Source organism: Odocoileus virginianus, chromosome 6 (assembly GCF_023699985.2).
Source record: "Odocoileus virginianus isolate 20LAN1187 ecotype Illinois chromosome 6, Ovbor_1.2, whole genome shotgun sequence".
NCBI classification, from domain to species: domain Eukaryota; kingdom Metazoa; phylum Chordata; class Mammalia; order Artiodactyla; family Cervidae; genus Odocoileus; species Odocoileus virginianus.
In genome coordinates, this window is record NC_069679.1 from 87,273,356 (window position 1) to 87,290,645 (window position 17,290).

The 17,290-nt window shown below is 51.0% G+C and overlaps 1 protein-coding gene across 9 annotated transcripts in view; it reads right to left on the reverse strand.

Moving 5' to 3' along the window:
* The window catches only part of FOXN3 (forkhead box N3), a 435,192-nt gene that overhangs the window by 236,041 nt on the left and 181,861 nt on the right, over positions 1 to 17,290 (reverse strand). For all 9 annotated transcript variants that reach the window (XM_070469776.1, XM_070469769.1, XM_070469771.1 and 6 more), the window contains one exon: positions 15,876 to 16,432. In XM_070469776.1, coding sequence (XP_070325877.1) covers positions 15,876 to 16,418 — 543 coding nt within the window. In that variant the 5' untranslated portion in view covers positions 16,419 to 16,432. The remainder of the gene's footprint in view (positions 1 to 15,875; positions 16,433 to 17,290) is intronic.

Sequence of the window (17,290 nt, forward strand, 5' to 3'; positions counted from 1 at the left end):
AGAAATTCTCAGGAAGTCTGGGCTCAAGTTCAGAAATCTGCATTTCTTATAAACACCCTATATTACTCTATGTCGGTGGTCAGAGCCACTCTGAGATAAACCATTCAGGTAACAGGAGCCCCTACAGGGCTGTGGATTAATGAGCCCGCTGGCAGCCCTGCGTAAATGGACTTGCGGATGGGAGGTGGGAAGGGACCAGGGGCTCTGGCACGACCCAGCAAACAATAAAGGTGAGTGGTTGGGGTTACAGAAGAAGGGGTGTCAGATGCGTGCAGCTGACGGGGTATGGAGCTGAGAAAGGGAGGTGTCAGGGACGTCTCAGAAACAGAGGGCCCTGAGATTCGCAGAAGGACTGGAACATCGGAACGGTGGGATGTATCAGGGTGTCCCCGAGGACAGGGTGCCCCCCAGGGACTGGCGTGCTGCAGTCCATGGGGTCGCAAACAGTCAGACCGAGCGACTGAACTGACTGACTGACCCCAAGACCCAGGCTCACATCTCTGTGTCCCCCACAGCGTCGAGCACAACTCCCTCCACATTCCAAGAACTCAAGGTGGCTAAATGAACAAAGGGATAAAATAAATCACCTATGTAGGAGTCCCCAACTCTGGGATTTAATGCCTGATGATCTGAAGTAGAGCTGATGCAATAAGAATCAAAATAAAATGCACCATAAATGTAACCCACTTGAATCATCCCGAAACCATCCCCCCACTCCAATCCATGGAAAAATTGTCTTCCACGAAACCGGTCCTTAGTGCCAAGAAGGTAACACTGAAGGGTTAATGTTGCTGTGTTTACTGACAATGCCCAAGGGGAAAAGATGTTATCACTTAAAATTCAAAGAGGGAAAAATCCACCCAGACACCAAAAAATGATGAAACCCACAGAGCAGCACCCGGGTGTGGGTCACTCACTCCATTCCTCTATAGACTCTATGAATTCCGTCATGGGCAAGTCATTCGTAGGAAGTGATGACACCAACGTGCAAAGGCAATGATCAGCAAAAACAGAATCATTAAAAATAAGAGCAAAACAAAAACGAAAAATAAGCTGGAGATTGTTTGATCTGTCTGTTTACAAATCCGATCCAAGCTAGTTAAATCTATGGAAAATTGGTCAGTGCCGGCCATGGTCTTTTTCTCCATAAATTTCCAGGCAGCAGAAAGCTCTGCTACGGAGGACAGGGCTGCGGCAAAACCTTGAAGGCGAGAATGACTCGCCTCCTGCTTTGTAGGCTTTCCCGGCGGTTTCCCTGGTGGCTCAGAGGTAAAGCCTCTGCCTGCAAAGTGGGAGACCTGGGTTTGATCCCTGGGTCAGGAAGATCCCCGGGAGAAGGAAATGGCAACCCACTCCAGTACTCTTGCCTGGAAAATTCCGTGGGCTACAATCCATGGGGTCACAAAGAGTAGGACATGACTGAGCGACTTCACTTTCATTTTTTTATTTTCGTATATGCCATGAGTTTCCTCAGAAACGTCTAAGGGCTGCCCCGTGCCTTGTAAGAGAAGTCTAGACTTCTCAGCATGGCATTCAACAGCCAGCGTTCAGCTCAACTAAAACCTTGAAACCTCTTTCTTACAGGAGCCCTCTGCTTCAGCCACTTGGGGTAAAGGAAAGCAGAAATCCCAGATCCCGGTTAAACATCTGGCTGGGTCACTTAGCAAGCTGATGGATTCGTTTGAGCCTCAGTCTCCCCACTTGTAAAGCGAACACAGGATCTGCTGCACCGCTGTTGGAAAGCTACACGCTCACGGATACAAACGCTTCACACAATCACAAACGACTCCCAAGACGGGTGGACATGTCAGTTCCCAGTTTCAAACCCAATCTTCCACCATATGCATCCCCACCTCCACGTCCAAGTTAACCCTAATGACCCCCAGTGACCTCCCCTCTCCCCGTCACCAGCCAGAGCCCTGGCCACCCAGCTGATGAAATCCCATCTCCTCTTCAGGATTTCTCCCACGGCTCTGCTAACCCCCAGGGATCCTTTTCTCCTTTGGATTTCCAAACCGTGCCATTCTGGCCATTGGACAATCAGTCCCGTGGCAATTGGCAAACGATAATTCCCTGGTCTCTTTTTACCTCTGCCCAGTCTATTCCACCAGAGTTTCATCATCTCCAGTCCCTGGCAGGAAGTAATTACATTTTTTCCCCATTTTGAGCACTCTCAGTGTGATGACAGGAGCAGTACACGATGGTTATTAGCAAGACCCATTACCCTATCTCTTGTTCTTGAAAATCAAGACAACCTGTGTTGGATACCTGACATTTACTCCTGTCTGTAACTGGAGGCTAGAGTTCATCATTTTTAGTTACCACTCAACCCTGTGATTACAAGCAATTTGAGGGCGGCTGGCAGGAAGCAGCAGCCACCAAGGAACACTGTTAGTGTGAGAATCACCAGCCCCAAATCTGTGGAAACAAAATTCGAGAAAGATGAACTCATCACAGAGACCCTAACGAAGGGAGGCGCAAGATGGTACCCAAGTTCTGTGGTATGAGAGTCCGTTATCCAGGAGAGAGATGCTGAGAGGACACACGGGAAAGCAGAACGCACGGAGAACTCCAGGGTTCCTCACTGTTCTCCTCTGTATTGTTAACATGTTCCTGGGACTTTCCTGGCGGTCCCCTGGTTAAGACTGCCTTCCAACGCGGGGAGTTTGCTTTCGGTCCCAGGTTGGGGAGGTAAGATCCCACACACCTTGCAGGCAAAAAAACCAAAACATAAAAAAACAGAAGCAATACTGTAACAAATTCAATGAAGACTTTGAAAACAGTTCACATTAAAAAAAAAAAATCTTAACAAAAAATTGTTTCCAAAGACCAAAGTCTTTCCAAAACACTTTTTTGTTGCAGGCACGTTTGTCAGCCCACTCCTCATTCCAGATTAACAGGTGGCCTCAACTGCTGTCTTGACCCAGGGGACCCTGCCCCTGCTGGGACCAGGGCCGACCCTGTCTGATGGAGGGAGCACGGGCCTGTGTGTCTGAAATAAGGACAGACACTGCGCAGGGGTGGTGGAGCCGGCTCCGCGGGGCACTGGGGCCATCACATCACAAGGGCTGGCACCATGCATGCCAGCACCGCCTCGGAGAGCCAGTGGTGTGAAGACACGGAGTCAAGGGCCACAGGAGGAAGCCAGGGTGATGAGGAGACCGCACAGACGGAAGGAGCGGTGTGAATCGCCACGGACCCCAGACGTGCTTTACCGCCTGTCTCCACCGGTCCAGGGAACCGCAGCTGAGGACTTGGGCCGAGCATCCTTTTCTTAAGGCAGCTTGGGTGCCTTTCTTTTCCTTGCAACCAAATGTACCCTGATGAGGACATTCTCCTTTAAGTGAAGCTAAATAAATTCCACCAGGAGATCTCTCTTAGAATCTATTTTGACTGACAGCAGCTACTTCTGCCTGATTTATTACCTTGGTAAGCCCTTCCTTCTGCAAGCCGGAAGGGCAACGATCTCTTCTAAAGCAAGGCTGATTTTACACCGGCGGGGCCGGCACAGGCGGCCCAACGTTACAGGGCTCCGCATCACGCGTCGAGACCAGTCTGGTCAGCCTGTCCATCCCCTGAGAGCAGTGGAGCCTCCACATCAGCAACTCCGTGGCTGAAGCAACTGCTTACTTTCCAGATCCGCTGCAAATCTCGTTGCTTGGAGACACGTATACAAGAAAAACCCCTCTCTCGAGCTTGGGACCAGATAGCAGGGAACTCACAGAAGTCATGGGTTAGGTATAGGGGTGGTGGGTTAGTGGCTAAGACGTGTCTGACTCTTGCGACCCCATGGACTGAAGAGCCTGGCGGTAGCCCAGCCCCTCTGTCCATGCCAGGCTCCTCTGTCCGTGGGATTCTCCAGGCAAGAACACTGGAGTGGGCTGCCATTTCCTCCTCCAGGGATCTTCCCGACCCAGGGGTGGAGCCTGATTGGAACCTGAGTCTCCTTATCTCCTGCCATGGTGGGCAGATTCTTCACCACTGAGCCGCCTGATCAGGGGGATCTAGTAAAAGGAATGTTCACTGGAGTGCATTTCTCTCATCAAATCAGAGATGTCCCTGGCCCCAAGCACATTTGGAAGTTATATTCTCTTCTGCCTGTAAAACTGCATGCAGTAACTACCGTAACGACAGGTAAGTTATTTTTTAAATAATTCTGAACTTTTCCCTCTAAATATAAACCTCTTTTGTTTTTTATTCACCAGGCTGAATATACCCCCAAATGAATTCCAAATTTCCAACAGAACTAAAATAGAGGCTTGATTTCGGCTCCTCTCTAAAGGAGAGGTAATCCAGAAATCCTCTTTAGTTTTCACCAAATAAGCGCTAATGCGTCCCAGATTTATACCTCGACTCCGACTTCTCCAGCGAGCTTGAAACTCACATTATCAAACTTCTGACTTGAGAGCTCCACCTAGATGTTCAAAAGCCATCTCAAATTCATCATGGTCAAAACAGTATTTCTGGCTCCAGCCAAGCCGCCCACTTCCCAAGCCAGGTTTGCACTCAGGCCTTCATCGGCACACCTCACTGCTGGTCCAAGTCAGCATCACTTCCATCACCTCTAACCTGCACCAGAGAACAAGCCCCAAGCAGACGCTCCCGGCCCTGTCCGTTTAAACACTTTATCCCCACTCCCTGACATACCTCCTCCAGGCCTTCTTTCAGGCCCATGGACATTTCAAGCCGCTGCCAGGGCCTTTGCATGCGCTGTTCTCTCTCCAAGGCTATCTTGCCTGCATCTCTCCTGCTACTCACGGCTGGCCCAGTCCGCTGCCGCGGGAAGCCTCTGCTCTCCTCCCCACCCCCTCTAGGCCACTCTCCCGTTTGTCTTCACTGCAGGTATCATCATTACCTACGTGTGTCCACGTACGGATCTACTGTTAAACACAGCCCTCCCTGTCACCCTCTCTGCCCCCACCATGCGGGTGATCCAGGAGAAATATGAGGGGCGATGCATCACAGTGATACACGCATCACTGTATCCCCGGTACCCAGAATGGCACCTGGCACGTCACGAACTTGTACTGCATGACTACTCTGCTGAAATACTTCTGAGATGACTGATGCTACTTTCCGAGTTGCTATTGTTGTTTAGTCGCTAAGCCGTGTTCAACTCTTCTGTGACCCCATGGGCAGCAGCCTGCTAGGCTCGTCTGTCCAAGGAATTTCCCAGTAAGAATATGGGAGTGGGTTGCCGTTTCCTTCTCCAGGGGGATCTTTCTGACCCAAGGATCAAATTTGCATCTCCTACACTGGCAGGTGGATTCTTTACCATTGATCCACCAGGGAAGCCCTGTTTGTAAATGCAATCTAATTTTCACCTTGCAGAGTAAGGCTTCCGTAGCGTCTCAGAACTGTGGCTGTAAATGCAGTTTCTCACTTGACATGACTGCGCCTGGGGAAGATTCCAGAAGGAACACAGCACTCTACGGAGCGCTCCGGGTGTCCTAAGCGAGACTCTGCGCCCCAGCCCTGAGCCACGCTGCCGGCCGTCTAACGCCAGGAGTCTCCATGTGCTTCTTCTCTGCTTCCACAACAACCACGGCTGGAGCCAGCGCCCACACGACTTGGTCTTTTCTTCTAAACACAAAGTGCGTGTGTCCGAGCGCCCCGCGAGCTGTTTCCTGACACCAGTGAAGTCACTTACGGGCCCCGTCCCGAGGGTGACCGTCACCACTCTGCGCAGAGCTCCGGTGAAGGCAACACTCACCTCTAACGCACTGGCCCCGGAGGGGGCCCGACGCACCCCATAGGGACGCAAGGGCAAGAAGGAAGCGGAATTGGAGACCCTCTCCCCCGAGAAGCAGCGCAGTCACTCTGCCCGTGTGTACTGGTCTCCTGCTAAGTTCACAAGCAGAAGTACTCAAACAGCGCCACAACGCACGCACGCGCACACACACACACATCAAAGAATTCCTTCTCTTCTTGAAACTGTCGGTAACCTGGCATAGCAAACCACCGAGCTATTATCAAAAGAACTACTTTACCCCCCTCCCTGTCTTCAACCATGTATTCTCCTGCTTCTCTTCTTATCGCACCTGGCACATGACTGCATCTTCACCTCTATCAAGCTGTCGCTTCTGAAGATATTAAATGCAATTTACCTAGAATATCTGGAAGCAAAACCCCGATAAATGGAGTGTCTGAAAAATGGGTCATCATCTCCGCTTTACTTACATTACTAAAACAATTTAACGTTTCCCTTTAGCACCCTACCTCCTCCACCAATTCTTCATACTTATTTACATAACCTTTCTGATCACCCATTTCTTTCCTCTTCTCTGACACTGTTCCAACACATCCCTTAGGCCCAGCAACATTCATCTCCGAGACTGTCCGGACCTCTGTGACTGAAAATCTCACGCTTGCTTAGTAACAGACTCAGCATTTTCCTTGCGATAGCAATGGCCTCGGCTAAAAGACTACATTTCCCAGCCATCTTTGCTGCCAAAAGGGGTCACGTGGCCAGGAGCTAGCCAACAAGATGAAAGCAGCGTGGTGGGGGGGGGGGGGGTGTTTCTGAAAAGCTCCTTAAAATTAGTAACTCAGTGGGACTCCCTTCTGTCTCCCTGCTACCCTCTTCTGCTTCCTGAAAGAAGAAGCCAGCAGAAGCCACTTAGGCCGTGAGAAGGTGTGACACAGAGACACGCAGTGTGCTCAGAACAGCAGGGGAGAAAGCTGGATGCAAGGCGGGTTTCTGTCTGATTCTGCAAGACCCGCTTTATGTGGCAAAGCATGCACTTCTAGCTTGCTCAGTTCACCGGTTTTTGGAGTTCCTGTTTATGACTAGTTCAGTTTAGTCGCTCAGTCGTGTCCGACTCTTTGCAACCCCATAGACTGCAGCACGCCAGGCTTCCCTGTCCATCACCAACTCCCAGACCTTGCTCAAACTCATGGCCATCAAGTGGGTGATGCCATCCAACCATCTCATCCTCTATCGTCCCCTTCTCCTCCTGCCCTCAATCTTTCCCAGCATCAGGATCTTTTCAAATGAGTCAGCTCTTTGCATCAGGTGGCCAAAGTAATGGAGCTTCAGCTTCAGCATCAGTCCTTCCAATGGAACACCCAGGACTGATCTCCTTGCACTCCAAGGGACTCTCAACAGTCTTCTCCAACACCACAGTTCAAAAGCATCAATTCTTCAGCGCTCAGCTTTCTTTATAGTCCAACTCTCACATCCACACATGACTGCTGAAAAACCACAGCTTTGAATAGACGGACCTTTGTTGGCAAAGTAATGTCTCTGCTTTTTAATAGGCTGTCTAGGTTGCTCATAGCTTTTCTGCCAAGGAGCAAGCATCTTTTAATAGAAACAGTCAAACCTCCACCTAACTAATCTATCCTTGGAGGTCTCATGTCCATTCATGCTTGTTAACAATTCATTCAAGTGTCCCACCCCCAGAAGGAATATTCAAAACCTGCTTATTACTACTTTTATCTCAGCTCCAAGTGCCCTCTCTGGGGAAGAGAAGTCTCCCTGACCGTCCTCACTTATGGAGCTGGCACTCTTCTCATACCTGCAATGGTTTACACTTGTTTAAATCTGTATTTGTATAATGTCTATTTCATTGGAATGTAAAATTCTAAAAGGCAAAAACCAAATCTTAGTTTTTTATTTTAACCTTTGATATTACCAAATAATGCTACTGAACAAATAAGTAAAAAGTGCTCAGAGTCCCTGAAATTACAGGCAATGAGACACTGACATTCTACTAGGGCAGAGGGATTCCAGAGGACTGACAGGAGTGAACTTCAACTGTCTGAACACTCTGAAGCCAGAAAGTGAAAGTTTTAATCCCTCAGCTGTGTCTGACTCTCTGTGACCCCACGGGCAGCAGCCCGCGAGGCTCCTCTGTCCACGGGGATTCTCATTCTCCAGGCAAGAATACTGCAGTGGGCTGCCATTCCCTTCTCCAGGGGATCCTCCCAGTCCAGGGACTGAACCTGGGTCTCCTGCACTGCAGGCAGACTCTTTACTGTCTGAACCACCAGGGAAGCCCCTTGAAGCCAGTGTTAAAGCAAATGCGGCCAGGGGATAACTCTTACTCGGCTGGGAACCTCCCTGGCCTAGTGGTTAAAAATCTGCTTTCCAAAGAAGGGGACGTGGGTTCGATTCCTGGCCAGGGAACTAAGATCCCACATGCCGTGGAGCCATGAAGCCCAAACCAGCCAGCCTGCTGCAACTAAGAAGAGGGAGGGAAGAAAGGAAACAAAACACAGCAGGACGAAGAGGAAGAAAGAAAAATCCTCACCGGTGGCTGGACGTGTTCACTGAGAGAAACAACAAGCAAGTTACCAGCGACAGGAGTGGAGAACAAGAATTAAACACTTCAAGGGGGCCACACAGCTGAAATCCACAAACAAAAGATCAGCCTATAAACACAGTATCATCAAAATGAACATCATATCAGCCTTTAAATGTATATGTGTGTATATATACATGTATTCATCATCATCTGTTTCAACCACAAACATGTCCATTGAGAAGGGGGGATTTTCTAAGAAATCTAAAACCTGTCACCATATTGCTAAAGCTTAAGAGCGTTAAGACGTTCAAAGGCTCTGTGAGGGGGAATGAATTAATCCCAACAACCCATCACTAAAAGCAAAACACACGACTTTCCAAGAGGAGACTGGTGTGCCAAATTCCTATATTGTTTAGCGCAGAGAATTATCCCACGGCTAAAGTGATTTCAGAGGGAACTCCTGGAGCCTCTTCAGCTCAACAGGGGAGGTTCTGAGAATAGTCTCTTGCTGGTTGCATATCCAGGTAGTCCATCAGTGAAGAAGTATCTCACAGACTTACCTGGGTACCACCAAGCCCCACCTAAAAGAATGCAAAACAATACTGAAAATGAAAGTCGCTCAGTCCTCTTCATCTCTTTGCCACCCCATGGACTATATGGTCCATGGAGTTCACCAGACCAGAATACTGGAGTGAGTACCCTTTCCCTTCTCCAGGGGATCTTCCCAACCCAGGGAAGGAACCCAGGTCTCCCGCATCGCAGGTGGATTCTTTACCAGCTAAGCCACCAGGGAAGCCCAAGATTACTGCAGTGGGTAGCCTATCCCTCCTCCAGCGGATCTTCCCAACCCAGCAATTGAACCAGGGTCTCCTGCATTGCAATACTAGACAGATACATTAATGGGGTCCTCAGATCCAGAAGAACCAAGCTTTCCAGACACCTGCATGGACCCTCACCAAGGTCAGTAGCAGAGGAACCGCCGTGGGCACTGGAGAAGCAGGGTCCTCTTGCAACGGACGGGCCAGAAGGGCGATGACATGAGAAACAGGAAACGGACGAGGAGAGGAGGAGCGTGCGGGAAGAACGGCTTCTGCCGGGCGCTCAGTGAGCACGGAGGACGCCGTGCAGATGGGCCCGCCCGACCGAGAAGGCTCCCCAGCCGGGCCACTCGCCCAGCCCTGTACCCTTCCAGCACTTAGCACAGGAAGGCCGGTTGGTTCTGAACACAACGGGTGCTTTCAAAGTCTCCTGAATGAACAAATGAGGCAAGAGGAAGACAGCAGAAACATCCCCCAGCCAAGGCACCCCTACCTGGAAGAATCAGGGCGGGGGAAAGCAGGGTCCGGACGGAACAGATGGGCAGGACTAAAAGCGCAGCGTGGCCGAAGGCAGGACACAGATCTGTGGACCTCCCTGAGGATGCTGGTATGAAGTGCTTTCTATTCCAGGGACTGTGACACGGGCGGATGTTTGCTTCAGGCCCCCCAGAGACCCCCGTAAAGTCTCAACCTTCCAAGGCATCACAGCATACAGCGCGGACCATGGAAAACAGCCCGCCAGGCAGCAGGCACTGGTGAGAAAGAGGCCGTGTTCCTGCTCTATGCAGGGCGGCCCCAGCTCAGAGGTAAACAGGACCGTCGCCTGCCCTGATGACCACGGAAGAATCTTTTACACCTCATCTCATTTTTGCATGTCCCACCATGCAACACTACCCCAATTTTTAGTAATGTACTCAACAAGGCCGAACTGCAGAGTTTATCAAAAAGCATCATTTACCACCAGCCTCCCCCCTGCCCCCGACAAAATAATGACAATGGTAGATAAGGCCCTTCTTCTTCCTAAAATGACAATCACAGGCGTGGTGGCACTGTCATGGGGAAAGGAAATGCTCTTGATTCTGCAGCTGCACCCCCAAAGGGAGGGAATAAGAGCAACTGTGATACAGCGGTGCTGCTATATGAGGGGTGCTCTGTGTCAGAGGGGCTGCATTTTCAAAACTGCTTCTGAAAAAGAAATTTCATCCATCAGGATGGAAAAGCGAACATCAAGGGGGCTGGGAACTGGAGGGAGAATTTGCATAAACATAGGGATAAGGGACTTTGAACTTGGGCCAAACCTCTGTGGAGGGGACCTGGGAGGCAGGGGGCCTAGGAGAGAACCTGGAAGCGAGGAGCTGGGAGGGCCACGCACCATATGCTTCATGCAAACTCAACGCCTTTCCAGCTGCTTAAAGGTTGGCCCCGTTTCAAAGCACAAAAACATTCTCTATATTTATCTTCCTCTACCCTGTACCCCCAGAGTAAATTCCGGGTGTATTTGAGTTATTTTAGTTCCTCTACAACTGGTGTTCATAGCATACTTTTAGGAAGCACCCCGAGATCAACGGCCAGCCTCTGTACTGAGGAAGCATGGCCCAGCACTGGGGCTAAGGTCGGCGCATGCCCTGCAGAGCTGGAGGGGATCAGCATGGATTCCTGCTCTGCTGGGTACTAGCTGTGTGACCTCTGGCAAGTCCCTTAACCACTCTGAGCTTAATCACCATCCATTTTAAGAAGGAAATCAGGGCCTACCTCATAGGGTTGTAGTGAGGAAGAAATAAGCTATTTGGAAAGCACAAATGAAGTGTTCTCTAAGTCCATTACTGTTATTACAAAACACACATGGTTCTTCACCTTTCCAGGGTCAGGAGTCCCACTAAGAACCAAAAAACTGATCGAACAAAATCTTGAAATCTTCTAGGAAAATGCATAGTCACATGACATGCTATCAACAATTTCAGGCTGTCTGCAAAGCCTCTGACATTCAAAGACCCCAGGTTAAGAAGCCCCAAGGAACAATAAAGTTCTGCTTCTATAGCTGAGGAAACTGAGGTCCAGGCAGCCATGTACTCCCAGCATCAAAATGCGAACCAGTTATCTTGGCTTCCAATCGAGGCCTCTTTCAACCAAGACAAGCTGCTTATATGTGTAAGCTAAAACTGTACTTAAAGCTCTGAATATAACAGATGTACTTCTGTACACTGTTTCCCTTATAAACCCTCTGATGACAGCAGTATGTTTTGTTAAACTGGAAAGTCAAGAAAAAGCACAGAAATAGCAATACGCACACCTGAGCCACTATAATCCAGTTTATAAAAAATAAAAAACTGTGCTCTATGTCTCATTTACAAATACTCAGAGAGGTTAGCACACACCAGTCTTGTGGTTCCAACTAGATCTGTGGTTAGGAAATTCAAAACGGAATCCCAGACTCTGGACCTCTGTCCTGACTGACCTGGGCAAAGGCTACCCACGGATGAGACCGCGAGATGAAAGGCTGCAGGGGACTCTGCAGAGGAGAGTGCAGCCAACCCTGCGTGAACCCACAGTTCAAGCTCGGCGCCCCCAGGCGTGGGTCAACCAGCCTCCCTGACGTGAGGAGGCACGAGACTCGGCCATAAAGTACTCCCGGGGGCCAAACAAGCCAGAACGGGATCTAGCCTTTTGGCACGTACTTCCATTTCACAGGGGAGACGTACAAGGGGACGGAGGAACAAGCTTAATGAAACCCCAATGAAGCAGACACATTATGCAGAGGGGTCAATTTGACAAGGAAGGGGCCAGGCGTCTGCCGCGGATGAAAACAGGTTGAAGCACCAGAGCCCAATGCAGCACTTAAACGACGTCTGGATCCTGATTCAAACATTTTGTAAACCATCAAGAATATCTGAACAACAGACCTGGCATCTGGTGATGCCAAAGAACTGTTCATTTTGTTAGAGGTGACACTGGCATTGTGGTTACGGAAATGACTCCTAAACACACTAAAAGGTGTCGGAATAAAATGACACAAGGGATAGGATTTGCTTCAAATTACTTAAGAACAGAAAGACAAAAATGAATGAATAAGGGAGGCCAGCTTGTTAACTACTAAGTCTGGTGTGGCCAATGGTGATGATGGTTACAGAGGCACTACACTGTTCTCTGTACTGTATATGTCTGAAATGTTGGGGAGAAAGAAAAAAAAAACCTCTATCTTTCAAATTCCTATCAGAAATAAACCAGGAAAAAAAATACTATTCACACCTAACTTACTCATTCATGAGAATATGTTCTTGATGAAATCTCTGCATTGGAAAGAACCCGAAAGGGCATCTGATTCAAGGATTCCCAAATCTGGATGAAATCAGAAATATGAAGCTTATTAAGAATTTCGGTTTTCCCCAGCCACCTTAGTCCTGCTAAACAGAGTCTCTGCTGCTGAATCAGGAGAAGTGGTGGGTGTGTAAGAGGCACAGGTGACTCCGCAAGTGTTTCAGGGAGTCCCCCCTCCCCACAGCTGCGGCCAAGCAGCTGTGCCGCAGAGACAAGGCCCCCAGGCCCCCAGAGACAAGGATCACACCGGATTCTGCACGCTCACACTTGTGCATCTTGGCCTAAGGCGATTCTCCACCTTAAACAAGAGAACAGAAGAGGGACAGCTAACCCTGTGCACACAAACGCAAGGCTTCCACCTGCCCCCCACTATCCTTCTCACCAGCATTCAGGCTCCCGCGTAAGCCCTGGGCTGCAGTGGAACCTCAGCGCGGGAGCTACATCCACGTAAAATCCCCTAGGGAAAAACAAGCTTACCTGCCAGCCCGAGGGGCTTTCACCAGCCAGAGCGTGGGGGACACGCCTTTCCCTGACTCACTCGCAAGCGAAGGGGCTGGGACCGGTGCCTGAGGGCACCCGGGAGCCTGCCCCTCACCAGAGAGCCTCCAGCTGGCCCCTGGGGAATCAGAGGGAAGCGGAGAGAAACCAGGAGCTCGCACCCCTACTTTGTTCTTGCAGCATCAGCAATGCTGGGAACAAACTCCCAGCCACAGAACCGACTGGCATCTCACTGGAAGCATGTCGGTACAGGTCCGTCCAGCCGGGGAGCCACGACTCTGCGTTTCACAGGATTAACCACCCTCAAGCCCTCGAAACCGTTCCCTTTCAACAAGCACTGTGTGTGCCATGACAGCCGTCACCCCGGGCAAACCGGGCTCCCAGAGCAGCGTCGGGGTGCCGGGCGGGGTGCCGGGCGGAGCCGTCGGACACCCGCTTGTCACGCCCCAGGCTGATGAACGATAACTCCCGAGTGCCTCCGCTCGCCGTGGAGCTGGTCTTGTTGAACATTTCAGAGCGTGCATTTGCTCAATTACTTTCATGTGGCCCAGTGTGAGAGCAAACACGCCAAGCCAGGCGTGCGGTAACGCGCAGAATCATTTCACACCAAACTAAGAGCCCCGGTCATCACAGCAGCAGGGATGTGCGACCCTGGCGGGCCTGACAGCTCTGTCTTCTCTGCCTTCTAACCCTGTGGTTGCTTCTCCGTGCTGCGTGCTCAGTCGCTTCAGTTGTGTCCGACTCTTTGCAACCCCAAGGACCGCAGCCCGCCAGGCTCCTCTGTCCATGCGATTCTCCAGGCGAGAATACAGGAGTGGTTTGCCTTGCCCTCCTCCCGGGGGTCTTCCCCACCCAGGGATCACACGCGTCTCTTATGTCTCCTGCATTCGCAGGCGGCTTCCTTACCACTAGCGCCACCTGGGATGTGAAACTGCTTGTCCAGACCTTCCCTTTCCAGAGGACCCACCTGTATGGAAGCTTTTAAGGTTACGGACTTAGTTCTTCATAGAAACAGCGAGTTTTCTCTAAGTTCAAGGAACGATCAGGAAACACTCAGCAGAGTCGAGTCCAGAGGTCAGTCTCCCAATGGCCCTTCTGGGATAAGGACGGGAGGAGAGTGTGACGGACTCCTGGGGACAGCAGCAGCATCCCGTGACGGTTACAGTTACGGGATGAGGACCTGCGAGGGCAGGGCCAGGGCGCTCAGGCGTGTTCACTCCTGCATGCTGGACGAGGTGCCACCTGCTCCCGGGCTAGCAGCAAAGCTCCTCAGCATCCACAGCTTCCTCCTCCGAGGCAATGCCCTCCTCAGGCCTTGCACACCACCCCACCCCACCTTCAGCACAAACGCTGGGTGAACAGCACCTGCCGGCAAGCACGCCCAGGGATAGCAAGGAGAAACGGGGTTTCAGCCCGGCCAGCCGTAGACCTGGGCAAGTAGAATCTTCTCAGGCTCAAGATCCTACTAGAAGCACAAACCTGTTCCCGGAGACAGAAGAAATGAGAGGCCCCAACCCTGTGCAGCTGCTGAGCCCACACGAAAATGGTCCTGAGCCTGAACCTGAATTTCAAAAAGAATGGAAAGCAGGGACTTCTCTGATGGTCCACTAAGACTCCGAGCTCCCAAGGCGGGGGCCTGGGTTCGATCCCGGGTCAGGATCCCTGCAGCCAAGACCTGGTGCAGCCGAATAAATATTTAAAAAAGAAAGGAAAGCAGACCACCCGCTGCACACTGCAGCACCGCTAGCATAGGAGCCAAAGCTGGAGGACACGGCAACGTGAAAACTGAGTGGAGTGGTCTTCTGCCAAGTTACCTTAGCCGTGGCCACGTTACTTTTCTGGCTTCCCAGGCGGCGCTAGTGGTAAAAAACTCACCTGCCAAAGCGAGAGATGCAGGTTCGATCCCTGGGTCGGGAAGATCCCCTGGAAGAGGACATGGCAACCCACTCCAGCACTCTTGCCTGGAGAATCCCATGGTCAGAGAATCCTGGCAGGCTACAGTCCACAGGGTCTCACAGAGTCAGACACGACTGAAGCGACTTAGCACACACACATGTTACTTTTCAGAACTTCAAGCTAGGTCACCATTTTCCTAATAGCCCACCTTCTTTCTGCTGCTAAGTTGCTGCAGTCGTGTCCGACTCTCAGCGACCCCATGGACTGCAGCCTACCAGGCTCCCCTCTCCATGGGATTTTCCAGGCAAGAGTACTGGAGTGGGGTGCCATTGCCTTCTCCATCTACCTATTATATTCCATACGAGAAAGATAAAGCAAATTATTAAAACTTCTTTAGCAAATCACGAGGCTCGAGCTTTAAAGGCTTTAAAGCAAAAATTCAACCTTTTAAAAAGCCAGTCTTAAATGAGAACCTTACTCTCAGCCCAGTTTTCCACACTGAGAGGGAATTTCAAAGTTGCCAAACACTTTACAGAGCCCAGAATTTCAAGAGAGTCACCTGGGCACTGGGGGGGCCTTGGTTCCTGCAGTATGTAAAGATGTTCAAGTCATCCGCACAATGTCCACCACTGTGTATTTATTCCAGAATCCTAGACCAACAGCCTTTCTTTGAGTTAATATTCAGAAAGAATACAAATGCCACATTTCTCTAGCCCTTGGTGGCAGTTTTCCTACATATGTATATTTACACTCCTCAGGCTTCATGGTGCTCTCAGAATACAGACCTTCCTTTGGTCTTGAAAACCAAAGGGACCCACCCACGCTGAAGGATGACCATACTAAGAGCCCATCAGGTCTGCAAACCACTGTTTTGTAACCCTGCTCCCAGTGGGAAGCCCTCAAGCCAGCTTCAGAAACACCAAACGCAGGAAAAGGAAGTTCTTGACCACCGCCTGAACGCATGCAATGAGACGGAGTTCTCCGTTTACGCAACGGCCACTTCCATACAACAAACTCACATTCCTGAACATTTTCTGTGCATGGAGAGACATGTTTCACTTCCAAAAGGAAAACCTGAGCTCCAGTCCCCGAGGCTTACCTGACTCCTCTCTTTGTCCACTTTCTTAAAACATTTATTCAAGGACAGATTGTGTCTCACTGAGTTTTTCCACCCAGTAGGTGCGTTTGCAAAATACGGAAAGTGTTCCAAGATCCAGTTGTAGATGTCCTTGACGGGCAGGCGCTTGGTGGGAGAGTCCTCGATGGCCATGAATATGAGGCAGCTGAAGGAGTAGGGCGGCTTGCAGTTGGGGTTCTGCCGCGCGTCGTAGGGCGCGTCCGAGTGGGCGGGCGACGGCGGCGGCTCGCCGTCCGGGTCCTGCACCGGGCTGACGCTGCGCAGCACGGACTCCCCGAAGCTCTTCAGCAGGTTTTTGCTCTCGTGTAGCCAGTTCAGGTTGGTCAGCTCCTCATCTTCCATGGCCCCCTCCTCTAGGCGGACGTCGGGCAGGGCGAAGTCCAGGTCATCGTCTTCCTGGAGGGCCTTGGAGAAGCCGCTGCCCCGGTAACACGGACTCAGCCCGCTGGAGACGCTAATTCCTGAGCTTTCCGGCTTCTTGCTGGGAGGCATGACTGGACCCATTTACGTGAAGGCTCCTGGAACACACAAGACAGAGAAGATGAGGGGGGACCCCGCCGGCAGAGAGGCAGCCGCGGCCCCCGCCCCGCCGAGACGCCCCCTCCCCGGGCCGCCGGGGGCAGCGCGGGGACCCGACGGCCCGCGAGGACAAGACCCGGAAGGTGTGCGGCGGGAAGAGGGGACGGGGAGTCTGCCACACCTAGCGTGGAGGGACCACACGGCCCTGGGGAGCCCCTGGCTGTCCGGGGGTGGCGTTCAGCGCTCCCACTGCAGAAGCTACAGGTCCCACCCCTGGCGGGGCAACTGAGACCCCTCCAGCTGTGCCGGCAAGGCCCGACTGTGCCGCAGCACAGCGGGACACTATTCCATACCCTGCGATAAACTGTGAGGGAAAGGGATGTTAAAACCGACATGCAGTACGTATAAAACCGCTCCACTGTACACGAGAAACCAACACAACACTGTACGTCAACTGCACTGCAATAATTTAAAACAAAACAAGGGAAATTCCACAGGGCCTTCTTCCTGATCCTTGAAGCCTCTCACCGTGACCCTAGGAAAATCAGTTATTTCCTGCTTGCCTCTGTTTACCTGCTTTACATGAAAATGTACAAAATTCTTTTGAGCCTCACAGTAAAACACCACAAAATAAGTGCGGCCACAACCCAGGTCACTTTGGGTGACAGGTCTTACTATTTACGTTTCTCAGGGAAAAAAAAATACAGACACACCTGAAAGGTGAAGGCCCACTGTTTCAGGTTACGTTCAGCTGTTTCCATGCGAAGACCATCACAACTGCCTGGGAATTAAAACTGGCTATGGTGAGAACCACTTTAGCAGTGTTCTATTTGACTTTTTCTTTTTTTCCACCACAA